At 35.7% G+C, this 12,070-nt stretch overlaps 1 protein-coding gene across 5 annotated transcripts in view; it reads right to left on the bottom strand.

The window, feature by feature from the left end:
- Positions 1 to 12,070, bottom strand: part of LOC149804684 (pecanex-like protein 1) — a 160,589-nt gene that overhangs the window by 58,104 nt on the left and 90,415 nt on the right. For all 5 annotated transcript variants that reach the window (XM_089943005.1, XM_089943014.1, XM_089943031.1 and 2 more), the window contains 3 exons: positions 6,327 to 6,460; positions 4,401 to 4,557; positions 1,887 to 1,985 (listed from right to left, as the gene is read on the bottom strand). In XM_089943005.1, the coding sequence (XP_089799131.1) occupies positions 1,887 to 1,985; positions 4,401 to 4,557; positions 6,327 to 6,460 (390 nt within the window). The remainder of the gene's footprint in view (positions 1 to 1,886; positions 1,986 to 4,400; positions 4,558 to 6,326; positions 6,461 to 12,070) is intronic.

Below are 12,070 nucleotides of genomic sequence, written 5' to 3'. Positions count from 1 at the left end.
ATTTTGAAAAAGGTAACGTAAAATGCAGAAAATTATTTCAAAATTACACAAGTTTTCCTTGACTTAGTGAAAATATTCTTAGCAAATTAGTTTTTACTGTTATTACTTTCTCTTTCCCATCATCATCTAGCTTGATCTAATATTTAGTGTGCTTATATCCATTCAGTGCAAAATTACTTTTAGTATTTTATTTTACACAATTATGTAATTGACTGACTGACTTATTTACTGGCTGGTGGGTGTCGTCATGACTGGAATTGGGCACAATGTCTGATATGTAACATCACTTAAAGTGGACTAGCTGCCAACTTTAACAATGAAATACTGTTATATATAAAAAAACAAGAAGTACATTGTAAATGAAAACAATGAGATATACAATCATAACCTAACTTTTGATTTGAGTTGTATATATACATAAACCTTGTGTGAATTCATCTTGACAACAGCTTGCATCTGCAGTCTCAGAATTCCAGCTTAAAATACAGTAAGATTACATCATGTTCTGTACACAGCCCACATTCCATTTCACTTTTTTTTCCTAGGTCTGGCTTTTAGGGAAAATAATACTGTTTACTAATCAACATGATTTTTTTAAAAAATAGTTTTTGGGACATGTGCTGCTTTTATATTTTTAATCTTGCTGTGTTTCTTTTAACAATGTTAATGTATGTTTATGCATATGGCACAGTGGAACTTCAAGATGCTACCCATGGGGAGGTTCTTAACCAGTCATGCATTTTTATTTGCGGACAGAAGTGTCAAATCTGTAATCACTGTAATAGCAATGCTTAACAAGAGCAAATATCAGACCAAATACCACCTAACTGCAGGAAGAGTACAAGCACTTACTGATGAATGGTAATCATCATTGGTAGGAATGTGGATGTCATTGTACTTGCAGAGAAAACAACACAGCATGCTACAAGGTCATTCTTGGGAGTTAAACTAAATGGAGTCTATATGGATATAAATGCTGGATAATTAAATTCTCTATCTTTGAAACTGAAGTAACATGGTAAGTATTTTGCATAATTTCCATTTACAATAGCAAAATGGGGACTTAAGGTACAATGAGCAAAATGACATGAAGGGCCGAAATCAATCTCTCTCTCTCTCTCTCTCATATTTGGGCTCATTTTATTTGAATCACCTATGTCTCTGCTATATTACCCCTTTTCAAATCCATATATTCCAACACACACATATGTGAGCAAGCAACAAATGTTACTAATGCATGCTTTAGTGCAACTAAATCAAGCATGCATAAATTGAATATTGACAGTCATGTAGATATCATGTAGTTCTCAATGTCATGTCTTTTGACAGTCATGTAGATATCATGTAGTTCTCAATGTCATGTCTTTTCTTTTCTTGTACACAATATCTTTCCCAAAATGATAATACTTTTACACATTATTTTTCATACATTGAAAAAATATTCATTTTTGCATGTATCAAAATTTGCAACAAATATGGTACCTTTTGGCCTCACCTAATGTTATCTGTATCAAGTGTGAGGTGAACAAACAAAGTTACATGTAGTAAAATGACCTCTTAGCTTGGAAGTATATTTTAAGTCTGAATAAATGCTTTTCAAGATTTTGGATTATGCAACTTTTATGCAAAAAAGTGCAACTAATAGTACTGCTATCTAGTACTTTATCTGCAAATGATTTACCCATAAAATTAGGGTTTTATTAAATACTTGCTTAATTTTAAGCCATTTCTCTGTGCAAAGGTTCACAGTGTGCATGAAGTGTTCTGGTTATATGTAGACTTGATTCATAATGTTCCTCAACATATTCACGCTTCCAAGTGAATGCCTAACATGTTCAAGTTATCTGTGAATTTGGTTGAAATTTTTCCCAACATGGTCAGGTTACCTGAAGATTTGGTGAAGTGAAAACAGTGCTGACATGGACAGCAAACACCAGGATCAATATCACTACACTGATGAGCAGGTCAGACTGCAAACGCTCACTCTATAGACAAGGAAAAATCAAGAAATATTATAGAAAACATAATAGCACTTGTATACTCTGAAAAGAATTTTAAAAAATATCAGCACAAAGTTTATTTGATCTTCAAAATTTAGTTACGGAATTTTGAAAAAGTTCAACTATTTAATCATTTCAAAATGTTCCAACTGGACAATGATACAAAATAATGTCATGCACTGATACAATCAAAGTAAGCACTAATTAAACAAAATCAACTGGCAGGCTGGGCTCAATCCACCTGTAGCACTATCATTAGACCCATAAACAACCTCTTTATAAATATATACAATTATAGTAAAAATAAAATCATACTATCAATGGTCAAATTTACCTTGGGGTAAAAATACATTCTTATATTCCTTTAAGTTTTTGAGACTTTTGCCATCACCTGGAACAAATCCAATTTTTACAAATACTTTCTTTTTAATGGAAGAGGAATGCCATCAAAAATGTAATTGACGGCAAAAGTTTCTGATCAAGGCCAATATGCCAAAAATGTAATCAACAGCAAAGTTTCTGATCAAGGCCAATATGCCAAAAATGTAATCAACAGCAAAGTTTCTGATCAAGGCCAATATGCCAAAAATGTAATCAACAGCCAAAGTTTCTGATCAAGGCCAATATGCCAAAAATGTAATCGACAGCAAAAGTTTCTGATCAAGGCCAATATGCCAAAAGCTTGAAAAGGATCTGGCTCTTAAGGATCACATAGGAAAAACACAAATAAATACAGTAGTCCCCCTCTTATAAGGCCACCCCTAATACAGCAGGGAAGTGGCCTTATAATGCGGGTGGCCTTTCTAGAGGGGGATGACAAATGCGAATAGTAAATACATATGAAGAAAGTCACAAGTACATTTAATTTTAAATATTTAATATTTTAATTAAAAATCACATGCATGATGTGAAATAAATGTAAAACAAACTGTGTCATCATTTTCAAAAGAATGCTATGAATAACCATTGATATAGTTTTAAAACTGTCTTTATAATTATGTTACAGTTCACATCATCTGTCACTTTGTTGGTAACAGTCTAAAAAACAAACCAGTCTCGTCACATTAAAAATATCCTTGCTGTCATATCCCCTGCATATATCGTTTAGTCTTTTGTTCCAATCTTCATTATTAACATCAGCTGATTCTCCACTAAGGGCAGAACACTTGATATTGTGTCGCACTTGAAATCTGTGCAACCATCCATTACTTGCAGTAAAGTCGTCATATCCCAATTCAACTGACAAAATTGTTGCTTTTTCTTGTCATTCAAATCAGGACACAAACATCTCCTGGCTCAAACAATCTTCCTTTCTCTGTCCATTTCACCTTCCCACTTCTGCAGAATTGTTTCATTATCTTTCACGATATTGTTTATCTGAGTCTTCCCGACATTAGTTTTCTGCAAGGATCCTCGACGACACCCCCCCCACCCCCGTCAGTTGAATTACTTTCACATTCTCCTCTAAACTGAGAATTTTATTTTCCTCGATGACATTTTGATCTTTCTGCAGTAAGTTATTCATGTTGCCAACTACAATACTGATAAAACAATTTTGTATGCATCTAAACAAATTGCCGTGTGTTTTTAAAGGAAGTGATCTTGTCACGTGACTCGTGTACCCTATTGTTTTTATACATTTCTTTACACTAAGTGAGAAAAGCCAAAATGGCTTCAATATGTACCATTAACATCATGCAGATTTGACCTCGCAGCCGTTAGGATTCGTAATTTTGACAATTATTGTCAGTAGTAATAGCCACTGATTATCAAAGTGAACAAGCTCAACATCTTACTAAGGGAAGCCATAAAGGCTACCAAACCATTTTCCTGCTGACTTGGGTATTGTACATCGATATTGCCACTTCTCAGCTGTTACTACTGTTCAGTAATTGTAATTTTAACAATTATCAGTGACTAAACTGGACATCTTATGATAACACAGCAGTAAGGCTAATTGGATTACATGTACGTACCCTTTTGTATGGATTAAAAGTTGAGTCTTTCTCGGTTTTTATGGAATAAATTTGGCTTCTCATGAGGCGTAAATGATATAATATTAACCTTAGTGGTAAATGTACTTTACTCAACACTTCTTTCAGTAACGAAAACCTGACATCAGGGAAACAGAAATCGGATTACTTAACACACGTTATGAATAAAATACTGGTTCTGGATACATATTCAAATAAAATGTGGCCGCTTGTGAGGGGTAAATTTTATATTATTGCACTAATATGCTGGCCGCTGGTCACGTTAGCCGGGTGGCCTTTCGCGAGGGGTACTTTTGAACACAAACTCGTCGGTGCCAACGGATTCTGGCCGTAAAGAGTGGGTGGCCGCTGGTCAGGGGGGCCGTTCAAGAGGGGGACTACTGTATGCAAAATAAAAACAACTTACGACACATTTTTTCAGCTTTCCAGGGAGGGGATCTATCAGCTCCTCCTCTTCTTCCTTTTCCCCATGCACCACCACTTTATCCTCCTTCCTCTCTTTCTTAATCACCTTTGTTTTTGTCTCTTTTTTATCACTAAATAGCTTATCTTTCAATAGCATCCTGAAAATTATGAATTTATCAAAACTTTCTTGCAAGCAGAACTACGCTGAACTGTTGGAATTGAAGATGATCACATACATAAAGAACAAAGGACGCAGATGCAGATAATTTAATAAACCAATACACAGGCAGACATTTATACACACCAATACACAGGCAGACATTTATACACACCAATGCACATATAGACATTTATACACACCAATACACATATAGACATGTAGACATTTATACACACTAATACACAGACATTTATACACACCAATACACATGTAGACATTTATACACACTAATACATAGGCAGACATTTATACACACCAATACACATGTAGACATTTATACACACCAATACACATGTAGACATTTATACACACTAATACACAGGCAGACATTTATACACACCAATACACATGTAGACATTTATACACACCAATACAGACAGACATTTATACACACCAATACACATGTAGACATTTATACACACCAATACACATGTAGACATTTATACACACCAATGCACATGTAGACATTTACACACACCAATACACATGCAGATATCCTAAAGCCACTCTGTCTCTCTCCATCTGTTACAGCAAAGACTTAAATCAAACAACGAAAATACACAAGTACAATGTATCAATGATGAGAGATTAAGAAAATAATATTACAATCAATGTGTATAAAAGATTGAACTCATTCAAAGTTTTTCTATGCTCTGGTTTATTATCCTACATCTGGTTACCAATCATCAGGCCAAAATCTATGCCATTTGATGATATTGCTAGAATACAGATTTCTCTTTGAGGATGACAAACCAATCATCAGGCCAAAATCTATGCCATTTGATGATATTGCTAGAATACAGATTTCTCTTTGAGGATGACAAACCAATCATCAGGCCAAAATCTATGCCATTTGATGATATTGCTAGAATACAGATTTCTCTTTGAGGATGACAAACCAAACATCAGGCCAAAATCTATGCCATTTGATGATATTGCTAGAATACAGATTTCTCTTTGAGGATGACAAACCAAACATCAGGCCAAAATCTATGCCATTTGATGATATTGCTAGAATACAGATTTCTCTTTGAGGATGACAAACCAATCATCAGGCCAAAATCTATGCCATTTGATGATATTGCTAGAATACAGATTTCTCTTTGAGGATGACAACCAATCATCAGGCCAAAATCTATGCCATTTGATGATATTACTAGAATACAGATTTCTCTTTGAGGATGACAAACCAATCATCAGGCCAAAATCTATGCCATTTGATGATATTGCTAGAATACAGATTTCTCTTTGAGGATGACAAAGCATAAAATTTATTAATGACTTCAGAAAAAAATATTATAAAATTCAGACTTTGTGCTGCCCTCAAGAAAACACCCAACATCCATGGTTAAAAGGGGCAAACAGATATTTGGACAAATATAAGAGACAATGGTTATCTAATACTGCAGAACAAACAGATGTTATCCTTCAAACGTAAGTTAACAGAACTTTACTGATTTTGACCAGAAATACTGATTCAATAATTTATGATCACTGATAGAAAAAACCAATATCGTTTAATACAAAGTCCATACATTATATATGAATTGTAACAAAACAAAGTCTACATAACCTATATTATTGACAAATCATTTATCTACTCTTTTCCTAATTTGCACTATAACAATTTTAATTATTTGTAAAGAATATGTAAGCCGATAATACTTGAAATTAATGAAACACATCAGCCATTGTTACTCAACCAACCATTGGACACTGGGATCCCCTGCTGAGCGACTCAGGTGATACGACACTGTAACTAGTAGGGCACAGAAGATAGAGAATGCTGCAGTCTGGGCAAAATCTGGATTATCTGGATTATCACATGGATCATTCTTTACCTGGAATAGCAGAAGCCAGTACAGTTGCACTTAAAGTCAGATGTTGATTGTAACAAATACAGGCACAACATTTGTAAATGAGTCTAGTCTAGTGAAAATTGTCATTGCAAATATCAGGTATATTTAACTTCAATAAATAGTTCCCCTTCACGGCATATATTAAAGCTATGTTTACATAACTGAAGTCCTACTAAAGACATATGGAAGTCCCATACAAGACATAATGTAAGTCCTATACATGTATCAATAGATGGATGAGTCCCATGCATACATTTTATAAACTAAATTAATGGATAAAGGTTTTTATAACAGGTTTTATGTTTGTGAAAAAATTGTTATAAATGCTTGTCATCTGGAGAGTATTTAAAATCAAGGTATAAATTCAATGTCCTAATTTGGAGACCACATGAGTGACCCAACTTGTCTCATCGGCAGTTATTGAACATGTAACAAGTGTCAATAACAAATATTGATTAGAGACAAAATAGAGCTCTCTAAACAATAAAGCTCTGTAGAATTTTATTAACATTTTTGGGTACTAAGGGTTAATTGGTACCCTGACATTTTATTAAACTGCTTTTGAAAGAATCCATATCCATACTTTAAGTGAAACAGCTGAAAGTTAAATTTATTTCTGAGGTAAAATATGTTACTTGAATAATTTTCACTTGAACTTAAAACAACAGTATGAACCCGCAATAACATGGTAGTTGGGAGCCACAGAACCCAACCGTGTTATAGACCAAAATGTGATATACGCAACCAGGTTAGTTAGCTGAAGAAAATGATGCATGTACCCCAAAAAATTTGCATGGTGGGGGGAGGTAATAAAAGCAGTCTTAAACCAATGCATGTTAAATGGGAAATACACCTGTAGTGAAAACAGAGAAGGCAGATATAATATTTTACTTTATTTAGAGAACCACGGATTGGTACATACACGTGTATACTGTTTATATATACATGTCTAATGTATAGCATGAATAGAGTATCAACACCGTGTACTCACCCGTGAATCTCATCACATACATTGAATCCATAATACAAGTAATTTCATTGAAAATATGCACACACATAGATTTAAAATATTCAATAATGCTGTCACAGGTCATATAGGTCTGAATTCAGTGGATAAACATAGCAAAATCACGTAACGAATGAATAAACACATTTATTTTTCAGTATGTCCCAAGTCAAAGTTAGTTTTCATTTTAAGTCACCGTTGGTAGCGTTCATAAGCATAAACTTTTCCATGCAAAAATGAAATTTTCAAGACAAAGTAAACATATTCCATTCACGTTGGAAAATGAAAACATCCATCAGATTCCACTGCTTTTATTTAAGAAACTTTCTTTGTTTTAGTTAAGATGTTTTTATTTAAGATCATAGTTGGCTTTCTTTGATGAAAGGTGCATGCATTATTGAAGTCACCACTAAAGGACAGCTTTGGAAAACGAAAAAAATGCCCGTTTCTTATTGTGGTGGCAACATCAAATTATTCCATGATTGAGACTGATCTTTTTTCCATTTGCTTAGTACATTTTCATAACAGTTGGTGCTTCAATGGTAATCTGTTTTCTTTGAAATTTCAGCAAACTATTTTATCTGGATACATTTTTAAAAAAAGGAACTGGCCATGTTTTACTTTTTTTTAATACATCTGTGGTAGCAAAGTGATGCTGCCTTCCACACATGCATCAGAAATTTAACAAAGGGACAACGGACGATAGAGACACAGGTGTTCTGGTCTGATGACAAGGATTAGTTCAGAAAATGTGAGTGTTCTGAAGGATTTAATTCTGAGGGAAAAGAGGAATTTTACTTACCATCCACATAAAAATGTCAGTCTATGTAAATATATTAATTACAAGCAAGCGGCCAAAAATCCAACGAAAGATAGATTACAAGATAATGCCTTGTCTGGTTGATCTCCGCTATCAGAAAAAAAATGGATATCTCACAACATACAGTACTCATGCTTGATGTCAACATAAGTGGATTATGATATAACAATACACTGTTAAGATGGTTTGTCAATATGGACAAAGAAATTGTTTATGTAACAACAGATAAATTTCAGTGTATTTTATATCAAGTTTGCGGCTTCCTTTCATGATGCCCCTGAATTTCTCTACTCCAAACCAATGGTTGTATAGACAAGATTAAACAGCCAACAATGTCGCCAATAAAATAAAGTCACCAGATGGCATATTTTGCTGCTAATAAGGAAAATAAAATCGCAGTTTGCGACATTGGCGAAGCCCTATGCAATCCCAGAATAAATGTTTTATAAGCCATTATTCATATTTTTGAGAAGAAAAACTATTTTTTTGTGTATGAGAAAACTACAGATAAAATTTCAGGAGCCACACCACAATCCTCTTGTATTATTCATGCGCGATGTCTTCCCCAAAATAATAATAAAGTTGTTACCAGTTTTTTTGGTACTTTTAAGAAAGAATTTTTTTTTAAACCAGAAAAATATATGTATATAAAATTTCGGGAGCCAGGCCACAACTGTGTTATTACCGAATTTGTGTTATAATAGAGCATGCTCAAGCGGGGTCACACTGTACCTTGCAAATCCAGCTTCCCAAGCAGTTAAGACTTTAACACATCTTCTGACTTGGAACAAAAATTGCACTAAAAAGTGCACAAATGTTTTATTCCCACTACAACAAACATAAGATGAGAGTGGTCTCTTGATCAAATGACCTGGCACCAATTCTTGTTATATGTTTTATGTCAGTTACTAACAGAGCAGAAGTGCACAATCATCCATGGAGGTAACTGAGGGTAGAACTTTGAAGGGAATCCCTCTATCTGTTACATATTATTGACAAAGCATAATACATTAGGAGAACTGGGAAGATTTGGAGGAAGTTAATCCCCTTATGCTGTGATCTAGTGTAAGAGCAGCAGCTTCAAGTGTCATATGAAATATAGGCCAATAACAGCACAGATCAATGATGAGACACTTAAAAGAAAAGAATGTTCATTCTTGCAAATCCAATGGAAGCATAGAAACTTGTGTCATTAATCATATCCATGGGAGAAGACTCTCCACTCTCCTTAAGAGACTTACAAAGTGGTGGACTTTCTTGCTCAATTCTTATTCACAGAAATGTTTCTTTCTGAGGGCTTGTTTGATATGTGCCAAGTATGCAGGTTCAACATTTCTGGATTGGGACAGAAAACTTGCATGCATTATTGTTTGTTTATGCAGACAATGAGATGTCAGGATTTTCCTAGAAAACTGTCATTAGATCCAGCAGGTTTGTTTGTAAAACATTGCACGCATGGAAGACAAGCAATCGGAATTAATGTAAACTGAATATCCAATGACTTCTGAGGACCCTGGGAATCAAAGGGAATGGCTGAAAGGCATACACAGTGAGATCATCTGAATTCAGGCAAAAGAGAACATACTGTCGAGGCTTTAGATCTAGGATGTGGAGAATTTGTTAATGATGACACTAAATCAGAAGATCACAAACTAGAAGGCACTGATATGGGTGTATGGCTACTTGCTTACAGAGATAATTCATGGCAGCACATTTATCAAAAGAAATCTGAATGCCCTTTTCTGGTGTGTCTCAATTCAAACTGAAAGAAAGTCAAGATGGATTTTTCTCAAGGAGACAGATGTAAATGAACCTCCTCTGAATGAACAAGAACCCACTCACTTCTTGGAAGAAAGGCTGAAGATGGGCACCCCAACAAGTCATGCTGGTGTCCATGCAATCTGCTGAAAACCAGCAGATGGTCCTGAAATGGAATGACTAACATAAACTAAGAGAGGTGCTCCAAGCAGTTGAGATAGACCACTGCATAATCTGAAATTATGATCCATTGTCCTAGTCAGCATAACAAGGAAAGACCATCTACAGGAGTCTCATGAAAAAGAGGCCAAAGAACTGTGGCTATATTGATAAGATCCAAGAGGACAAAGAAATCCTCAGCTGAATTTTGACTCTTCCAGCAGATGAAAAAAAAACAACAGGGATATGATCTTCAAAGCACATTACATGGGAAGGAAATTCGACTTTGAGTGGTTTTAAACTCTGGAGGAGGAAACTCAATTCAGAGTGGTTTTGTACTCTGGGGGAGGAAACTCAATTTAGAGTGGTTTTGAACTATGTACCCAGATGGATGGATTTGTACAAAATGTTGTTCATCTTGTGGTTTTGGAGGATATTCTGATAAATCAATGTCTAGGAGATTGAGGTGATACTGAAGCTATGTGAGCAGGTCCATGACATTAATGAAAACCCAGGAAATAAGATTCTGACTGAATAGACAGCCCTGAACTGTTATATGATGTCCCTGTAAGCAAACCTGAATAATATCCTTGAAAAACAATGAATGAGAATATGAAAGTAGACGTCAAAGAGGTCTTGGCTAACAATAAATTCCTCTTCACTGCTGTTAAACCTAGGTACCTGTCATGTGCTAATTGAGAGATTTAAAGTTGATGACCTATTTGAGATTTCCACTTGTGTTAGGGACTAAGAAAGTCTGGAGTCAAATTTCTGGAGAATAGAACTTGTGGTGAAAGGCTGTAGTCTCTCTCTCTCTCTCTCTCTCTCACACACACACACACAGATGCTGGAAAAGGGTACAATTAGCATGGTCATTTTCTTTGGGAATGCTGGTTGGATGTGAAAAGAGGCCAAAACTGGCCTTCTCTCTTTGTACCATGTTGTCTCTTGCTCTGGAAAACTGTTCCCTTCCTGAAAAGTAAAGTTGGGATATTTTCCTCATCAGGAGTGTCTTAGCATGTCCTTTGTACTTCTCTTGCCCCATTTTGAAAATAAGGCAGTGCTCTTGGTCACTAGACACTATGAATGATTCCCTCCTCAGCAACTTGTTTCATATCTCCTCCACATGGCCACTGAACAAGAGACTGGAAGAAATAGGCTGGGATCTAAGGCATGTCTTTGATCTATGAAAAGCATAAACTGGGATAAGAAATTTTTTTTTCTGCTGTCTGGATGTTAACAGAAGCAACTTAATTTCCAAGTATGTCGGGGCCCCGAGTGGCCGAGTGGTCTAAAGCGCTCTCCGTTACGGATCAGTGCCATCTCACCTCTGTCTGCGTGGGTTCGAGTCTAGGATTCGGCTAATGTGGGTATGTGAGAAAGCTTGCCAGTAGCTTCTCGTGGGTCGGTGGTTCTTCCCGAGGTTTTCCCGGGATCTTCCTCCACCATTAATACTGGCCACCATGCATAGCCTATTGTGTGCTGAAAAATGGCGTTAAACCCCACAACAACAACAACAACCAAGTATGTCTATCAGAGGGGGGTCTCATTGGTTGCATCTAGGTTAAGCTGGACATTTTGAAAGATCATCACTGCACTCAGATCAAGCAAGCAACCAACAGCTATGACTGTGCAAATTAGTTGTTCCATGTCTTAGAAGGGTTTCCTGTACATGCATTTAGAAGATGACTTCAACATACCCAGCCAAACCATATTTCTACAATAGCAGGGACCTCGATACGGAACACCAGAACAAGCCAGGACTGATGATGCAATGGCCAGGTATTGGACAATCTTAACTTTCTCTGATACAGGATATTATGGGAAAGTAATCATTAAATGCACTGGC

This window comes from Sinohyriopsis cumingii, chromosome 2 (assembly GCF_028554795.1).
Source record: "Sinohyriopsis cumingii isolate HCF-2022 chromosome 2, ASM2855479v2, whole genome shotgun sequence".
NCBI classification, from domain to species: domain Eukaryota; kingdom Metazoa; phylum Mollusca; class Bivalvia; order Unionida; family Unionidae; genus Sinohyriopsis; species Sinohyriopsis cumingii.
This window is presented reverse-complemented; position numbering and strand designations above follow the sequence as displayed.